This window comes from Jaculus jaculus, chromosome 9 (genome assembly GCF_020740685.1).
Source record: "Jaculus jaculus isolate mJacJac1 chromosome 9, mJacJac1.mat.Y.cur, whole genome shotgun sequence".
NCBI classification, from domain to species: domain Eukaryota; kingdom Metazoa; phylum Chordata; class Mammalia; order Rodentia; family Dipodidae; genus Jaculus; species Jaculus jaculus.
The window spans coordinates 118125717-118144346 of NC_059110.1; the positions used below are offsets into that span (position 1 = coordinate 118125717).

Sequence of the window (18630 nt, forward strand, 5' to 3'; positions counted from 1 at the left end):
CCCCTGAGATCAAACACTCGCCCCGAAATCATAAAGGGAAAATAAACTCCCTTTCGGAAGGCGCCCCGGGCCTTCGGACCCTACCAGCCCGGGCAGACAAGCCAAGACCTGGAGAGCGCGTACCTAAAGAGCCGCAGGGTCACGGCTGGGGCCGCCGGGCCCCGCCCCGCCCACCCCGTCGGAGCCTCTACATGCCTATCTCTCATTGGCTCGCGTCCTTCTTGTCCCGCCCCGAGCCGTCACTCTGGCCACGCCCCCGTACCAGACCCTCCGCTAACGTCTCGTGGCGCCCAGCCCTCTGCTGCCGTCACTTCCGGGCGGGGCGGCTCACGGAAGGCGGAAGTGTGTGAGCCGAAGGCAACGCTGGCGACACCTCAGCTCCGCTTCGCTGCCTGAGGAGTTTCAGGCTGTGTTGTCGGTGTCTCCTAGGCGGCCGCGGGAACGACGGACGATGACCACGAGGCAGCCGCCGGGCCTGGCGGGATCTGGAGGCTGACCTCGCCACGCCGCCGGCCGGTGTCGGGCTCCCTGCTTAAGAGTCCGAGAAGGTGACGCCACCCAGACCTGCCTCACCATGACCGCGGCCGCCGGCTCCAACTGGGGGCTGGTCACCAACGTGGTGAACAGCATCGTGGGGGTCAGCGTGCTCACCATGCCCTTCTGCTTCAAGCAGGTGAGTCGGGGGCGTGGGCCAACTGCTGGACGCTCGGTGGGACCGGGCTACCAGGGACGCGAAGGGGGCTCAGGGCGACGTACTCCCAGCGCTGCTCGCCCACTGAGAACCCGGCCCCGAGCGGTCAGCACCTGCCAGCCACGCCGGAGGAGGAGCACGGGGAGCAGAGGGACATCAGTGGATCGCTAGTGTCTTCGTTTTCCCGTTGCTTCCTCGAGTCTGACGCACTGCGTGGATGCTCGCGACTCCGCGTCCCGAGCCTCCAACAGGGCTTGTTTGCAAGGTGGTTAAAAAAAAAAAAATCTCTCCAGGTTGTACCCTTGAGAGCTGCATTCTGAAAACGCTGCACATTTGATTCGATCTAACCAGATTTCACCTCAACTGAGAAACAGCCAAAAAAGTTTGGTGACATTTCAACCTCGAACGCTACTTGAAAGAGTGGCAGTTTATACGTGGCTGTATTTAATCCACAAATAAGCAGCCTTCCGATGGAAGCATTATATTGGGTAACTTCTCAGAGGACTGTCTTGCACATGAAGGTGGGGCTCCCCCACCCCCACTCTGATCATGCATGCCACGTGTGCTGCTGTCCTCTGCTGCTTGCGGCAGTGGGATCTCAGATCAAGACTGTTACCTGAAGACACTGAAGGGGTGGAAAATAAAAATGAGGCAGACGTTTTGGCAGTGAAAATGGGTAATTAATAGTTTAGATTAACATACATTTCTTAGTATTTTTTATATTTAGCATCTCTGGGCTAAAAATACTTAACAAACTATTTCTGATATATACATATATATATATATATATATATTTTTTTTTTTTTTTCAAAGTAGGGTCTCACTCTGGCCCCAGCTGACCTGGAATTCACTACCTAATCTCAGGGTGGCCTTGAACTCACAGTGATCCTCCTACCTGTGCCTCCCGAGTTGGGATTAAAGGCGTGCGCCACCACACCCGGCATGATCTGGGAATTTTTGATCCCCACATTCTGTCCTGTGAGGGAATACATTTAGGGCTCCGTTGTGGGTTGTTTGTATGACTTGGTTGGTTTGTGTGGGCGGGAGGACAGAGCTAGATGTCATTAGAATCTCTAGGGTGATATCTTTGTTTTGAATCCCAGTGTCAGCCAATTGCCTCTGGGTGTGTCTGCAATGCCTATGTGGCTGTGTCCACAGCAACTTGCCTTGAGGGGAACTGCATCCTGGATGTGTTGGTTCCAGGTCTGCAAGTGAACCCTGAGATCCTTAACACCTGTCAGTTCCACTGGGAATTGGGCTCTGCTTTAGATGCCTGGGAAGATATGTTTTAGGACTCAAGTGATTTAGAGCATCTGCAGTGTGGTGTGTACCTACTTGAGCATCTAAGAGAAGCCAGGAGCTAGGTAGAGATACCTGCCTGGGGAGAGTTGAAGCCTGCTGTGCAAACAGAGAACTAGAAACAAGTTAGCCATCCAGAGTGTCTTGAGGAGCTGTTAGCTGCTCTTCTCCAGGGAAAGCTTGGGATAGAGCTGTCTGAGCCTCACAGGGTGTTGGAGAAATGTTTTTGGTGTTTGGCAGGCATGTCATGGTTTAGTGTTAGAAGCTTTTTTTTTTTTTTTAATATTTATTTATTTAAAGAGAGGATGGGCTGGCGGGGCCCTCCAACCACTGCAAACAAACCCCAGATGTGTGCTATACCTTGTGCATCTGGCTTATGTGGGTACTGGGGAATCAAACCTGGGTCCTTAGGCTTCATAGGCAAACACCTTAACTGCTAAGCCATCTCCAGCCCCTAGTGTTAGTTTTTTTTTTTTTATATAGTAATTCTAGCATTTCAAAAGAGATCAGCATTTTATTGTTGTTCAACGTACTGAAAACTATATATATACTTAAGGTGTTCTCATGAATTTTCATAAATGAAGAAACATGTGTTCCTTGCTTACATTGACAAATGCCCAGTGCTGCCATTCCTGCCAGTCACCTTTGCCCAGCAGACGGTTGCTACCTGTCTCTGGTAGCAGAGGTTATTATTGCCAGGTTTTGTCTGGAGGCAGCAGAACTATGGTGTATATGAGTCAGCATGGCTGGTGTACCATATTAGGGATAGACCGCTGTCTATTGCACCACTGCAAGGCCTCTGTGGCATTTCCTTTTTAAAAAAAATAAAATTTATTTATGTGTTTATTTGAGAGAGAGAGAATGGGCACACCAGGGCCTCTAGCCACAGCAAATGAACTCCAGAGGTGTGCGCCCTCTTGTGCATCTGGCTGATGTGGGTCCTGGGGAGTTGCACCTGGTCCTTTGGCTTTGCCTTAACCACTAAGCCATCCCTCTAGCCCTATTTTTTTTATTTGAGAGAAAGAGAGAGAATGGGTGCATCAGGGCCTCCAGCGACTGCAGATGAACTCCAGACGCATGTGTCCTTGTGCATCTGGCTTATGTGGGCCCTAGAGAATTGAACAGGGATCCTTTGGCTTTGCAGGCAAAACGTCTTAATTGCTAAGCCATCTCTCCAGCCCCTCTGTGGCATTTCCTATGTGGCGCTGTCATGACCAGAGCTGTGATGAGCAGTTGCCCATGCAGTGGCGAGTGTCTGATGACACTTTCCTTAGGTCTGTACCTTGGGTAGAGTGGTGGGGTCGTGGAACGTGTTCATAGCTCTCGAAGATGCTGCTCAGAGTTCTGGGGTGGACATCCCACATACTCTCCCCACAGCAGGTGTGTGCTTCATGTCTGCTGCAGTGTCTGACACCACAGGTGGTTGAGCCATTCTGGTGAGAGTTGGATGATAATCTCATTTGTTTTTTTAAATTGCTAGTCTTTATTTTTGAGCAGTTTTACCTTCATGGCCAACAGAATGAAAAGTATGGGAAATCCACATGGTCCTCCGACCATCTCTTATGTTGGTAATTTGTTATGCTTGTATGGTAGTGCTAACATTTTGTTTTATTTGCTTGCTTATTTATTTATTTGAATGCTGGGATCTAACCCAGAGCCACTTGTACTCAGCAAACATTCTACCACTGAGCTGCATTCCCAGCCTACTAATGTCTTAAATGTCAGAGTTACTGAGAGATTGTCTACATGTAGTGAAATTCACCTGTTGTAGGGATGTGCGTATGTAGTGGTGTGACTGCGTGATCAGGATTATCCCCAAAGTTGTCTCTGCTCCTCGGTGGTCAACCACTCTTCCACCCCTGGCCCTTCCTTAGCCCCCCTGGATGTGCTGTAGGTGGTGGGCACCCCACCCCTTGCTGCTGTCGTGGCAGCTCTTCTCCCTTAAGCATCCACGTAAGCAGGGTTGGAAGTTCCAAACCTTCTTCCTGCTGAGTAGTATTCTTCTGCATTGGGAGGACCACAATTTGTCCAGTCAGCTTTAAAGATTATGTGTAGACCCTTTCAATTCTCTTGAGGAAATACCTAGGAGTATAGTTTCATGGTCACATGGCAACCATGTGTTTAATTTATAAGAAAAGTACACATCATTCATAATCTCTTCCTTCCAGAAGGTATTTACTATGTGTAATTGTTGACCCAGGTGGTTAAAAGGTGGTACATGTGGGGTGGGTGCAGGGAGCTGGGGTGCTAGCTGTTGTACCCACCCAGCAGTCCAGTATACATACCCAGGCAAGGGCCTAGAGTGGACGGTAACCCTGGGGCTCTTCCAAATCAACATGCAGTGTCCCTGCTCCAGAGAAGTGGCTCTCTCCTCTGTCACCCACAGGAAGTCAGGGCCTTCCAGCCATACAGGTGGAGCAGAAAGGGCCTTTGTGAACCTCTAGTGCTGTTGGTGTGTGAGGTGGCGACTCAGAGGGTCTGACTGTAATTGTCTCTTCTCCTCCTGCAGTGTGGCATCATTCTGGGGGCCCTACTCTTGGTCTTCTGCTCCTGGATGACACATCAATCATGCATGTTCTTGGTGAAGTCAGCTAGCTTGAGCAAGAGGAGAACCTACGCTGGCTTGGGTGAGACTTCAAAGTGCTTGCTGGTCTAGTAGGGCCCTTCTCAAGAAATGTGATGCCCTGGTTTTGGGGCCCTGGGACTTTATGTCTCTTGTTTAGTTATTTTTCTACTAATTTTTTGTTACTTATTTACTTGAGAGAGAGAATGAATATAGGTGCAACAGGGCCTCCAGCTGCTGGAAACAAACTCCAGACGCATGCACTTCCTTGTGCATCAGGTTTATGTGTGTCCTGGGGAATTAAACCTAGGTCTTTTGGTTTTGCAGGCAAGCAACTTAACTGCTAAGCCATCTCTCCAGTTCTATTGTTTTATTCTTTTTGAAAAATATTTATTCACTTATTTATTTGAGAAAGAGAGAGAGAAACAGAGAGAGAGAATAGGTGTGTCAGGGCTTCCATGTTATGCAAACAAACTCCAGACCTCTACGCCACTTTGTGCGTCTGGCTTTATGTGGGTACTGGGGAATCAAACCTGGGTCCTTAGACTTCACAGGCAAGTGCCCTAACCCCTAGGCAATCTCTCCAGCCCTGTTATTTTATTCTTAAGAAGTTTTTTGGGATGGAGAGATGGCTTAGTGGTTAAGTGCTTGCCTGTGAAGCCAAAGGACCCCGGTTCGAGGCTCGATTCTCCAGGACCCATGTTAGTCAGATGCACAAGGGGGTGCACACATCTGGAGTTTGTTTGCAGGGCTGGAAGCCCTGGTGTGCCCATTCTCTCTTTCTCTCTGCCTCTTTCAACTCTGTCAGTCACTCTCAAATAAATAAAAGTAACAACAACAAAAAGTTTCTTGGACAGCAGTATTTGCTTTCTTATTTTAAAATTTAATGCAGGGCTGCAGAGATGGCTCAGTAGTTAAGGCGCTTGCCTACAAAGGTTAACAATCCAAGTTGAATTCCCCAATACCCATGTAAAGCCAGATGCACAAAGTTGCACCTGCATCTGGAGTTTGTTTGCAATGACTAGAGGCCCTGGTATGCCCATTCTGTCCCTTCTCCTACCCCCTCTTCTTTCAGCTTGCAAATAAATACAATTTTAAATAGTTTAAAAAAATTAATTCGATCTGGTCATGGTGGTGTATGCTATAATGCCAGAACTTGGAAAACTGAGGTGGGAGGATCAGAAATTCACTGTCAGCCTTGGCTATATGAGACTCTGTCTCAAAGAAAATAGCGGAGCATGCTGGAGCACACCTTTAATCCCAGCACTCAGGAGGTTTGCTGTGAGTTTGAGGCCAGCCTGAGACTACAGAGTTAGTTCCAGATCAGCCTGGGCTAGAGTGAGACCCTACCTCAAAAAAACAAACAAACACATAATTTAATGCAACTTAAAAAAAACCAACAACCTGTTAATCATCAATTCTGCTTCCAAATTGAAGTGAGGTAGAATGGTGGAGAGTTCTGCCTCTCTCTCACCACTGCCTTCCTGTCCCCTTTGAACAGATGTACACTTAGTCCCCACAACTTCAGCAGAGCGTCTATGCCCACAGCCTTCTGTTGGCTTGCAAGCTCTGGAACTCGCAGTACTTGGAAACCTTCCTTGGAGATGTTGAACTATTGAAAGGAGTCTCCCAGAACTCCCTACCTGGAACTCCATGAAGAAACCTCAGGCCCAGGCTTGTTGCTGGGTCTCAGTGACCCGTCTCTGCAACAGACCGTCTTTGTCCTGTACTGCTGGTTGCAATTTATTACCTTTCTTCTTTTTTTTTTAATTTTTAAAAAATATTTTTATTTATTTATTTGAGAGGGAAAAGAGGCTGTGGTGGTTTGAATCAGGTGTCCCCCATAAACTTAGGTGTTCTGAATGCTAGGTTCTCAGCTGATGGATATTTGGGAATTAATGCCTCCTGGAGGGAGTGTATTGTTGGGGGAGGGCTTATGGGTATTAAAGCCAGTTTCCCCTTGCCAGTGTTTGGCACACCCTCCTGTTGCTGTGGTCCACCTTTTGTTGGCCAGGGGGTGATGTTCACCCTCTGCTCATGCCATCGTTTTCCCCTGCCATCGTGGAGCTTCCCCTCAAGCCTGTAAGCCAAAATAAAACTCTTTTTCCCAGAAGCTGCTCTTGGTTGGGTGATCTCTACCAGCAATGCGAACCGGACTGCAACAGAGGCAGAGGGGGGGGGGGAGGGAGGGAGAGAGAGAGAGAGAGGGAGAGGGAGAGGGGGGAATATGAGAATATAACGATTAGCTTTTTAATTTATTTATTCATTGTGAGGCCTAACTAGGGAAAACCTGTGGACTGACTATTCTCCACTCTGGCACAGGTAGATAGCTGTTAAGAAGCAGGGTTGGGAATATAGTTCAGTTGATGGAGTGACAGTCTAGCATGCATGAAGCTCTGGGTTTGATCCCCAGCAGTGTATTAACAACCTATAATCCCTTGCACTCAGGAGGTGAAGGCAGGAAGATTAGGAATTTGAGGTCATCCTTTACTACATGGGTCAGATGGGAATACAGGAGACCCAGACTCAATAAAATATTTTTTAAAAAAGGATAGGGCTGGGGAGAGGGCAGTTAAAGGTACTTGCTAGCAAGGCCTGATGGAATGATTCAGTTCTCCAGTACCCATGTGGACACCAGCTGGATGCACAAAGTGACACATGTATTTGAGGTTATTTGTAGTGACATGAGGCTCTGGTGTAGCCATCCTGTCTTTCTCCTTGCAAAGTGTTGTTATTATTATTAAAAGTTTTATTTGTATTTATTGGCGTCAGAGAGAAGGAAGAGAAAGTGAGAATGGGCGTGCCAGGGCTTATAGCTACTGCATATGAACTCCAGACGCATGCAGTACCATGTGCATCTGGTTTACATGGGATCTAGAGAATCGAACTTGGGTCCTTAGGCTTCTCAGGCACGCACCTTAACTGCTAAGCCATCTCTCCAGCCCCTGTTGTTGTTGTTGTTGTTATTATTATTATTAATTTTGAGGTAGGGTCTCACTCTAGCCCAGGCTGATCTGGAACTCACTGTGTAGTCTCAGGGTGGCCTCAAATTTATGGTGATCCTCCATCCATGGCCACCAGAGTGCTGGTATTAAAGGTGTGTGCCACCATACCTGTCTAAAAAATTCCTATGTTATATATATATATATATATGTATATTTATGTGTTATTATTATAAATATATATGTATATATATAATTTATATAAACATACATAATTTATTTATACTATATATATATATATATATATATATATATATATATATATATAGTCCCCCTCCCCCCCCCAGGTAGGATCTTGCTCTAGCCCAGGCTGACCTGGAATTCACTATGTAGTCCCAGGGTGGCCTTGAACTCACAGCGATCCTTCTACCTCTGCTTCTCAAGTGCTGGGATTAAAGGCATGCGCTACCATGCCCGGCTAAAGTATTTTTTTGAGTAAGAGACAGACAGGGAGAAGCATTTATAAAGAAACCTTATCTAAAAGAAAATACTCACTCTGGCTAGGTGCAGTGAAGAGTGGATTGCCACATCCTCCATCGACACTCAGTGCTAAGCATACACCAGGGAATGGGGATTTAAATTGGAGTGGGTAGTGGGTACATAGTCCAAGTTCTACAGCTTCATCCTGATTGTGTTTCTTGCACAGTCTTCAGAGGAAAGAACACTTAAGTCACCATTAAAAAAGGATTTTAGGGGCTTCAAGATGGCTTAGCAGTTAGGGCGTTTTCCTGCAAAGCCAAAGGACCCTGGTTTGATTCCCCAGGACCCATGTTAGCCAGATGCACAAGTGGGTGCACATGTCTGAAGTTTGTTTGTAGTGGCTGGAGGCCCTGGAGTGTCCATTCTCTCTCTCTCCCTCCCTCCTTTCTCTCTCAAATATGTACATATATATATATATGCATGTATACACACACACACACACACACACACACACGAAGGATTAGGGCTGGAGAGAAAGCTTAGTGGTTAATGTGTTTGCCTGCGAAGCCTAAGAACTCAGGTTTGATTTCCCAGTACCCACTTAAGCCAGATGCACAAGGTGGTTCATGCATCTGGAGTTTGTATAAAGTGGCTGGAGGCTCTGGTGTGCCCATTTTCTATCTCTATGCCTCTTTTTTCTTTCTCTCTCTGTAATTTAAATACATCAAATATTAAGACAATAACAATAATAAAAAAGGATTCTAAACCAGGCATGGTTTTGCATACCAGCCTGAGACTACATAGTGAATTCCAGGTCAGCCTGGGCTAGAGTGATACTCTACCTTTGAAAAAGTAAAAAAAAAAACCAAAACAAACCAAGCAGGGCATGGTGGCACATGAGACTACGTAGTGAATTCCAGGTCAGCCTCCCCTTTCTCCTCCCCCTCCCCCTCTTCATCCTCCCTTCTTTCTTTTCTTTTCTCCCTTTTCTTTCTTCTTCCTTAAAATTTTTATTTATATTTATTTATTTGACAGAGAAAGGTGGGGTGGGGGAGAGAATGGGCATGCCAGGGCCTCCAGCCACTGCAGATGAATTCCAGATGCATGCACCCCCTTGTGCATCTGGCTAACATGGGTCCTGGGGATTAGAACCTGGGTTCTTTGGCTTTGCAGGCAAATGCCTTAATCACTAAGCCATCCCTCCAGCCCCCCCCCCAATTTTTTAAAAAGTGTTGTAGAGATGGCTCAGCAGTTGGGGCACTTGCCTGCAAAGCCTAATGACTTAGGTTTGATTCCTCAGTACCCACATAGAGCCAGTTGCACAAAGTAATGTGTACCTGGAATTCATTTGCAGTGGCAGGAGACTGTGGCATACCCATTCTCTCTGTCTCTGTTCTCTCTCTCTCTCTGCTTCTAAATAAATAAAAACAATTTTTTTGTTTTGCTTTTTTAAGGCTGGGTCTCACTGTAGCCCAGGGTGACCTGGAATTCACTGTATAATCTCAGGTGACCTCGAACTCATGGCACTCCTCCTACCTCTGCCTCCCAAGTGCTGGGATTAAAGGTGTGTGCCACCTTTATGCCAGGAATGGTGGTGCACGCCTTTAATCCCAGCACTTGGGAGGCAGAGGTAGGAGGATCACTGGAAGTTCAAGGACACCCTGAGACTACATAGTGAATTCCAGGTCAGCTAGAGCGAGACCCTGCCTTGAAAAAACAAAAATAAAAAATTGAAAAAAAAATTAAAAAAACTGTGAATGGGTTTGGAGAGATGGCTTAGCCATTAAGGTACTTGCCTGTGAAGCCTAAGGACCCAGGTTTGATTTCCCAGTATCCATGTAAGCCAGATGCACAAGGTGGTGTTCTTTTGTAGAGGCTAGAGATCTTGGTGTGCCCATTCTCTTTCTCTCTCTGCCTTGTTGTTTCTCAAATAAATGAATGAATAAATAAATAAACTGTGAATAGTGGGTTGGAGAGATCGCTCAGTATTTAAAGGCATTTGCCTGCAAAGCCTAAGAACCTGGGTTTAGTTTCTTAGACATAAAGCCAGAGGCATGAGGTGGCACATACATCTGGAGTTTGTTTGCAGTGGCTAGAGGCCCTGGTGTGCCCATTTTCTCTCTTTCAAATAAGTAAAATATTTAAAAAACTGTGAATAGACTCACCTGTTTCAGGCGTGCTATGAAAAGGTATGAGGTGGCAAGTTTCCCCTTGTCCTTGCTCTCTAGAGATGCGCACATGGGCTTCTGCAGTGTGCCATCTTGTTTCTTTCTAGTCTGCTTTGCACTGGCATGGACTCCTTGACGATGGTTCCTGGCCTCAGAATCCAAAGGATGCCTTCCTTGCTCTTCTTATGACAGTGGTGCCCTATCTTTTGTGGCTACTTGAGGAAGTGAGTCTTATCAGTTAAACTTGACCCACACTGACATGGCCTATTTCCATTTGGGAAGAACTGTGCCCTGTCAGAACCTAGGGGCCAGGGTGCTTGGGGCAGTGGCACTGTGGTCTATGGAGTTGTGGCCTGGTGTATGACTCTTTCCCCCTTTGAGGTCTTTGGACTTTGTAGCAGAGGCCCCAGCCCAAGCATTCTTGTACCCTAAAAGAAGATGTGGGGCCCTAGGCTGGGGAGTCTGCCTTCTGAGAGCTGGCTGGCCAGTGATTCTTCGAAAGTCCCTGAGTAGTCAGACTGGTTTGGCTGGGTGTGAAAGACTAAAAGAAAATCATTAGATGGACATGTAAATGCTGGCTGCCTCAGACTCCAGATTTTTTTTTTTTTTGACAGCTTCGTTACTTACAATAAACCATGATAGTTCCCTTCCCTCTTCCTTCCCCTTCCCCACTTTCCCCTTCATAAATCCACTCTCCATCATACCCTTTCCCTTTCTCCATTAGTCTCTCTTATTTTGATGTCATTATCTTTTCCTTTTACTATGAGGGTCTTGTGAAGGTAGTGCTGGACACTGCGAGGTCATGGTTTTCAAGGCCAATTTCTGTCTGGACGATTGCATTGTAAGCGGTCCTACCCTTCCTTTGTCTCTTACATTCTTTCCGCTACCTCTTCCGCAATGGACCATGAGCCTTGAAAGCTGTGGTAGAGATGTTTCAGTGCTGAACACTTCTCTGTCACATCTTCTCACTACTAGGGTGCCTTTTGGGTCATCCCAAGGTCACTGCCATCTTCTCTAACCAAAAGTGAGAGTAGCATTATATTGGGTATGAATGTTAAGTAAAGTGCTTACAAGGCAGTTTAGTGGGCATAATATATGCATTTAGCCAGACAAGAGCAGGTGTTACACTCCTAAGGCTCATGACCTCCCCTGCCATAGGCTTTTTTTTTTTTAAATAGCCCAGGTTGACTTGGAATTTACTCTATAGTCTCAGGGTAGCCTCGAACTCGCAGTGATCCTTCTACCTCTGCTTGCCAAGTGCTGGGATTAAAGGCATGTGCCACCACGTCTGGCTCACCATAGGCTTTTGATTAGGTTCTCAGTACCAGGCATCTATTCCCTCCCATAGAGCAGGTCTGCAGTCCAATTAGAGAGCCATTGGTTTCCCCCATAACAGATAAGCCACTTTTGCACCCATTTGGTCATTTGGCCTGGCTGGCCAAACTTAAGGCTTGCAGTGTCCACTGTTTTCACCACTGATGGTGTTTCTTTCCCATAGGGGTGCATGCAGTGCAGCTTTTTCCAGCTTTCTGTCAGCTGGTCTACAGGGAGGTTTTCAGCTCCACCCCAGTTTGATTTCAGACTCCAGTTTTAACTGAATGGATGGCTATAGAAAACAGTAGGTTCCCAACCACCAGTGGTCTTAGCTTATGCTTTTGTTCCCAAACAAGATGGCTCAATTGTGTAGGATCCCCAGACCCTGTACCCTCAGTTTCCCAGAGCACCAGACAGTCTTCTGGGCCCTCAGTCCTAGGTCTCTAAATCGTCTCCTGGTTTCCCAAACAGGTTCCTGGGCCTATCGGCTCAGCACTTCTTTCCTTTGTCTCTAGAGACTAGCTGTATGGGAGCCATGCGGGATGGTAACCCCAGGAACAGGAAACTGGAGGGGTTTCTGTGCTGCCTTGTGCCACGAGGTGGCCCTTCAGGCAATGCAGAGCCCTGTCCTGTGGCTCAATAGACACTTGCCTTTCTTTGTCCCCTGACATCTTCCTGAGTAGGGATATGCCCTGTGCTCTTGCCTGGCACAGTGGCCTGGAAGGAGAGCCCTCATTGTTTCAAGGTACAGCAGAGCCTGACAGATGGTCTTTGTCTCCTGGGCTGGGTGATGGGCATTGGAGCTGTAGGCTGAGATGGGTAGATAGCCTTTGTCCTAACCTGCAGACTGAAAGAAGGTGCAGAATTTCCAGACAGTCGATGTATCTCCACTAAGGAGTCTGTTTGTGCTCCTGGAAGGGCTGGCCGTCTTCTGCTGTTGGTCACCACTGTGATGTGGATTTGCGTTTGTGTCTTGCACTGTAGCCAGCCTTGGCAGTGATTTCAACCTGACCTGTGCTGCCCTCTCCTCAGGAACTTGAGAATGAACATTGCAGGATAGTGAACCACAGAACAGTGGGTTTTGTTGGTGAATTTGGGCACATGCTTCCTTTGTTTGCTTCCTGTCATGACTGTTGCATGGTTTTATAAACTCACCTTGTACTTCTTTGCTTGCCCTACCCTATGTGACCTTCTCTGAACCTCACTTCTTTACAGAAGATACACAGACATAAGGTCAACTACTTTCGCTGTCACAGCCCTTGGGAAAAGGTTATAAGGCTTGGGCCCTTCCCTGAGTTACTGCTCAAACCTGAGAGTGCAGCTCTCCTCTGCCAGCGACAGGGACCGTTTGTCATCCACCTGGCCTCTGAGCTCTCAGTTGTGAGCAGTGGGTCTCTCTGGTGCTGTGTCACCATGGGTTCCATGGCCCCTGTTCAGTATGCCTCCCGCTCTAGGACCTGGAGTGGTGCCTGCAGGGGTGTGCTACAGAGTGCTTCTCCTCCCTGCTTGTCTTGAATGTGACCTGTGTACCTGCTGAGAGACAGGCTCTCCTGCCTCTTTCCACTAGGGCCAGCTGGCTACCTTGTCCCAGCCTCCTCCTACCAGCAGGTGTTTATTATGGCCTGCTCAGTGCTGCTGGCCCTGTGCCCACTTAGTGATGGAGACTCCAAGGCCACCGCCCCCCACTTCCAGAAACACCTTGATTAAGGACACTGCTGAGCTTCCTTGCCTCATCTATGTCCCTGTCTTGGGCAGCAAACCCCTCTGCCTTATCTGTGCCCCCATCTTGAGTAGCAATCCTTTCCCTGCCTTGTTGCTGGGTGTTGCAAGTGGGAGCATGGAGTTGGCTCTGTCTGACACGCTGTGGCCCTGGTGACAAGGCTCAGGAAGGTAGGGGCAGGCAGGTAAAAGTCTGGGGTCTCCCTGATCCATGGGCCAGCTGGCTTCCTTGTCCCTGTATGGCCTACCTTGAATGGAGAGAGAGGGTTTGACCTGGGAATGTACGGAAGGGCACATCATCCACACTGAGGGTTTCCCTGGGAAACCTGCAGACCTTGGGGACCTGGGGAGTAGCTCAGGGGAAGAGGAGGCGACAAGCTGCTGTAATAAGGCTGGTCTCAGCATGGTCACTACTTAGGGTGATTCAGAAGAAGAGAGAGCCACCTCCTGCTGGTACTCTTACTGCTGATGGCCCTACTTTCCTGTGTCTTGAGATGCAGGCAGACTCTGGAACTTTATGGGAAGGCACTCCAGCGTTTGTCAAGGTAGCTTCCTTTAGAAGAGCAAGAAAGCATGGGAGTGTTCCGGTGCCCAGGACCGCCGTGTGTCATGCCTGGGTGTGCTGGCGTGGGTGCATGGAGGGCCTCCTTTGGGGGTAACACACCCTTAGGCAGCCATATATTTTATTTTTTGTCTTATTTATTTGCAGAGAGAGACTGATTATGAACATGGACACGCTGGGGCCCATAGCCACTGCAAATGAACTCCAAATGCTTGTGCCACTCTGTGTATCTGGCTTTATGTGGGCACTGGGGAATTGAACCCTGGTCGTTGGCCTTTGTAGGCTAGCACCTTGACTGCTGAGCCATCTCTCCATCCCAGGGTCTTAAGTTTTTGAAATCCTCAGTTAGACCTTGGTCAGCATTCAAGATACCAGTTAAGGGTCTGGGTTGGTTTTTTAGGCCATGTTATGTTAGATGAGCTTGAGGGGTGCCAGGTTCCTTCCCAATCTGCAGCTAAGAAAGGCCAGAGTGACCCCTGGAGGCCGAAGCCTAATCTGCTCTTCAGCCGAGCTGGGGCTGATGCCAGCTGCCTGGCTGTTGCCAACACTGTGCCTCTTCCTCAGTCAGAAGTAACAAGGAGTGTGTGGTTCATTCATACACGGTGGGTGTGTTTCCTGTTCTCCTGCTTCGTTGGAGGGCTTCTGGCCCAGAGCGACAGGAAACAAGGGGCAGGAAGCTGGGGCTGTGACAAGGCTGAAGCCATCCTGTCACATGCCTCCCCTTTGGCTGCTCCTGAGAGACTGGGACTTCCCTTTGCCCTTGTCTTGCTAGGCCGTGGGGAAAACACTGAATGACTGGATAACCATGAAGGTCCTGGGAGGGACCTTGTCAAGTCAGCATTTCATTTCCTAGCCACTAGAAATAGATATGGAGTCAGGAAGGAAAATCAGAGGCCCTTTTCCTGGTAGCACATGCTGTGCTATGGCAGAACATACTGGCCATCTGCAAGGCTCTGTTACTGTTCATCCCGGGTACTTGCAAGCCCCAGAACCCGTGTCCCTACCCTCTTTGGAGTGCCATGCTCGCAAGGATTGTTTCTTCTGTAAGTCACAGCCAAAGGGCAAACATGAAGCCGTCGGCAGTGCGGGCCACGAAGGCAGAATTCTGGGTCAGGGCTAAGCTCTGCCCCCTTTTCACCTGTCCCTTCTAAATGGGGTTGCCTTGGCTGCATTGCCACTGTTCCAGGCAGGCTCCCTTGTGGCTGCCACATGTAGGGAGCTGCCTCACAGAGTCTTCCTCACTCTCAGTCTCATTCACATGGCATTGTCATATGAACACAAGGAAACCCTGTCTGTGTTCCCCTTGCTTTGTTCTCGCTCCATGTGCTTTCGTTTGTGGATGGTAGCTCTGTGGAAGGCCTGGGTTTAAGAGTTTAGAAGTGTCTCCTTATGCCCGTGAAACCATAAACGAACAGAACGCTCTCAAATTGCCATTCACAGCTTTCCTCAGGGGCTTTCTTAGCTCGGAGCTTCTCACAGTTGTCCTGAGCCTCCCTTCCCTTCTCTCCTTTCTACTAGCATTCCACGCCTATGGAAAAGCCGGGAAGATGCTGGTGGAGACCAGGTAAGCTGCTCCGTTGTGCTTCTTTACCTACCTATGGCTGTGTAGAACTGGAGCCTGTTTAGGAAACCAGCCTGTGTTTGACACGTCGTTTAGTTCAGGAATTTCTGAATAGTTGGTTGCTGAATGGTTGGAAGTCCAATTTATTGTGCTTTTACAATGATTGTTGTCAAGGTTGAAAGCATTATGTACGTCTTATTAAGAACTATATAAAAATGGAAAACTTGGGGAACACAGCAAAATAGTGCTGTCTCTGCTGTAGCTAATCTCAGTCTGTTCTTTACACTGCACTCTCGATGCTGCTGCAAAAAGGAGGCAGTAAATGGAATGGTCAGGGTTTTTTCCTTTGGAGTAAAATTTTACGAGATGAAAAAATTGCTGGGAAACTGCACTTTTCGGCTTTTAAATTGTAAAAATTTTAGGGAATTGTAAGTGGGAAAGGAAGTAGTTGATTGCTCTTTTGTACTTGTCTAAGACCACTGTGCGTTTTGTTACACCTGAAAGAATTCTTTGAAAATCCTACAGAGAGAAAATGTGGTACCACACAGATGAAACTTCAGTGTGCCCTGGTATTCACTGAAGTACATTGAGAGTACCCAAAATGTGCCCAGTCCTATGAGTGTGGACATTGGAAAGCGTATCTCTCACCTAGCCAGCCTTTGGGCAGTGCCAGGTCAGCATAGCTCAGGATATACGAGACTTGGTTGCCAGGGCCCTGATCCTGTGAAGGAGCCAGCTTTGATCACAAGGCAGCACACTCCTTCAAGTCCCATTTCATCCTACGCTTTCCTCTTTGCAGCATGATTGGGCTGATGCTGGGGACCTGCATTGCTTTCTATGTCGTGATTGGTGACTTGGGGTCCAACTTCTTTGCTCGGTTGATTCAGGTAAGTTGTTGGTTCCAATGCCTATGGTTGCTTCTGTGTAAACCCAGTGTCTCTGTTTCCTAAGCCACCAGAGACCAGTGTACTTGGCTTGGAGAACTTCCTGGTTTGCTGTATGCTCAGGTCCCCTAGCCTGAGTTCAGAGACCTTGTTGGGGTAGTGTATGAGAGGTACTAGGAGATTGGCAGGGGCAGTCTGTGGTACAGTCCTGACAGTGTGTAGGATGAGGGGCAGGACCAAGGAATCACTGGACAGCCCATACCATGGTGCAGCTCTGAAAAGACCTCAGCCAGCCAGTCCAAAAGGCAGAAGTGACCAGGACCTCATGAGGCCATTGTACTTGGCCACTGACCAAAGAACCATGCTGGGAGCTTGATCTTCATCCTGCCGAAGTGCCTGGGAAGATGCTTGCTGGGGTTAGTGACTGGGTATGTGCATCTGCTAGCCCTGCCACTTTCTGACCCCAAGGGGACCTCCCTGTGAATTGGGTTCCACACACCTTTCCTTCTATTGGGGAGCAGAACTGCAGCCAGCAGCTGGCTAGGGAAGGTGGCCTATAGCATTGAAGGGTCTTCTCTGTGGAGGGTCTTTCATATTTGTTTACCAACAGCATAGAGAAGGATTTTTGTTTATGAAGAGGAGCAGAGGAGCAGGGGTGGTTCTCCTTATGAGTAGAATGTGCCAGATTTTCGTGCTGCCAGAGAACTTTCCATTGAGTGTCCTGTGAATGTGGCTCTGGCATGTGTTTTGAACCCGTGTTCCCATTTAACTTCCTATCTCCTAAGCTTCAGAGCTGTGGGTCAGTTCTGCACACAGGTACCTGGGACCTTTCCTGAATTTGCCAACATGCTCCAGGGCCATACAGGCTGCTGTGGGGACATGAAACTTGCAGGATGGACAGTGCTGGTCACTGCAGCCTGGCAGTGGATCACAGTGAGTCAGCTGTCACAGAGCCTGACTGTCCTCGTCTCCATTAATGTGCCATGGAGGATTTTGGTGTGTGGTGCTCCCATACCACAAAACAGGGCTTGTTGTAAATAGGCAGGTGTTTGCAACTATGGGGAGAGGGCGCAGTGACACACTTTTGAAGGGTTTGGGTAAAGTTCTTATCATCTCCAGCCAGAGCAGTGTGCTATGAAGAAGGAACCGGGAAGTCAGACGTGCTGACTGAGGCTGAGTTAGATGTTAGATACCCTCAGACCTTAGTGTGCTGGGAAATGCCAGATTGGAGTTTGGTGATTGATTTTTCTACATCAGAATTTTCTTCTGAAGCAGGGTCATCTCTGAGTCACATAAAGTGGTTGGGCTCCTTTGGGATTCTACCTGCCCCACTGGTGCTAGACATGCACTGTATGCCCATGATATCACAGGTCCCCAACCACTCTTGTTATAGTCTCTGTGTAAAGGGGACAGTTGGTCTTATTGTGGGGTTGGGCCATGCAGGGACTAGAGACATTCGGTGCCCTGAGAGAACAGTGTTCAGAGCAAGCATGCCATCCTTGAGCCTTACCAGCTTCTGTTGTCATTGAGCCTCTGGGCCTCAGGGTGTGTTCCCCCTGTCCCCACCCCTAATAGCTCCTGTGCTGCAGTGGCACTGGGAACTCGGCTGATTCTCTTAATAGGTAACTGGCAACTTCCGTGTGTTCCTGCTCTTCGTGGTGTCCCTGTGCATTGTACTCCCGCTCAGCCTGCAGAGGAACATGATGGCCTCCATCCAGTCCTTCAGTGCCATGGCACTTCTCTTCTACACTGTCTTCATGTTTGTGGTGAGCCCCATATGTACCATGGAGGGCTAGTTGCAACTCAGTCTTCCATGGGGCTATAGAGGCTCTGTGCCTGAGTGTGCTTTAGCCCCCAGCTCTGTCATGGAGGACGATGGGAAAGGGAAGTGGAGACCCAGAGACCTGGCCGAGAGCACCATGGGCAGGGGCAGTTGGACAGAGGGAGACACAGGTCCCAGAGACCATCGTCCCTTTACCCAGGCTCCGGGAAGTGCATATGTAGTGTCTGTTTATGGAAAGATCTGTCACGTGGGAAGTGTGGCCAAACATGTGATGCCAGTGTTTTGTTGCATGGAAGTCATTTGTCATATTTCTAAGTGAGAGTCTATGGAGGGGTAGCCTGGAAGGTGGTGTGGAGTAGTCCTTGAGGCCGTGGAGGCCTGTTACTCTCAGTGCTCTACCACCTGGCCCCCGCTGAGCCCCCAGGACCCACCATTGCTGGCAAGGGAAGAGGTGTCCTTTCCGGAGGGAAGGGACAGGTGACTGCAGACGGCTTGAGCTGCCGTGGGCTGCAGGGTACTAGTTGCAGCCATGGGTTGCTAGGGTTCTTCAACTCTCTGAGGGTCAGTGACAGTTGCATCCTCAGAGGGGTGAACTCTTGAAATACGACTATCTGGCCTGGTCCAGGGCCAAGAGAGGAAAGGAAATTCGAGCCCATATCTGGGT

General features: G+C 48.5%; 1 protein-coding gene across 5 annotated transcripts in view; it reads left to right on the plus strand.

Annotated features, from left to right (window-relative positions):
• Positions 1–324: 324 nt before the first annotated feature.
• The window catches only part of Slc38a10 (solute carrier family 38 member 10), a 54231-nt gene continuing 35925 nt past the window's right edge, over positions 325–18630 (plus strand). For 2 of the 5 annotated variants that reach the window (XM_004655719.2, XM_045159108.1), the window contains exons 1-5: positions 325–673; positions 4500–4617; positions 15257–15302; positions 16099–16186; positions 17806–17949. In XM_004655719.2, the coding sequence (XP_004655776.2) occupies positions 575–673; positions 4500–4617; positions 15257–15302; positions 16099–16186; positions 17806–17949 (495 nt within the window). In that variant the 5' untranslated portion in view covers positions 325–574. The remainder of the gene's footprint in view (positions 674–4499; positions 4618–15256; positions 15303–16098; positions 16187–17805; positions 17950–18630) is intronic. The other 3 variants (XM_045159109.1, XM_045159110.1, XM_045159111.1) reach the window with 2 other exon arrangements.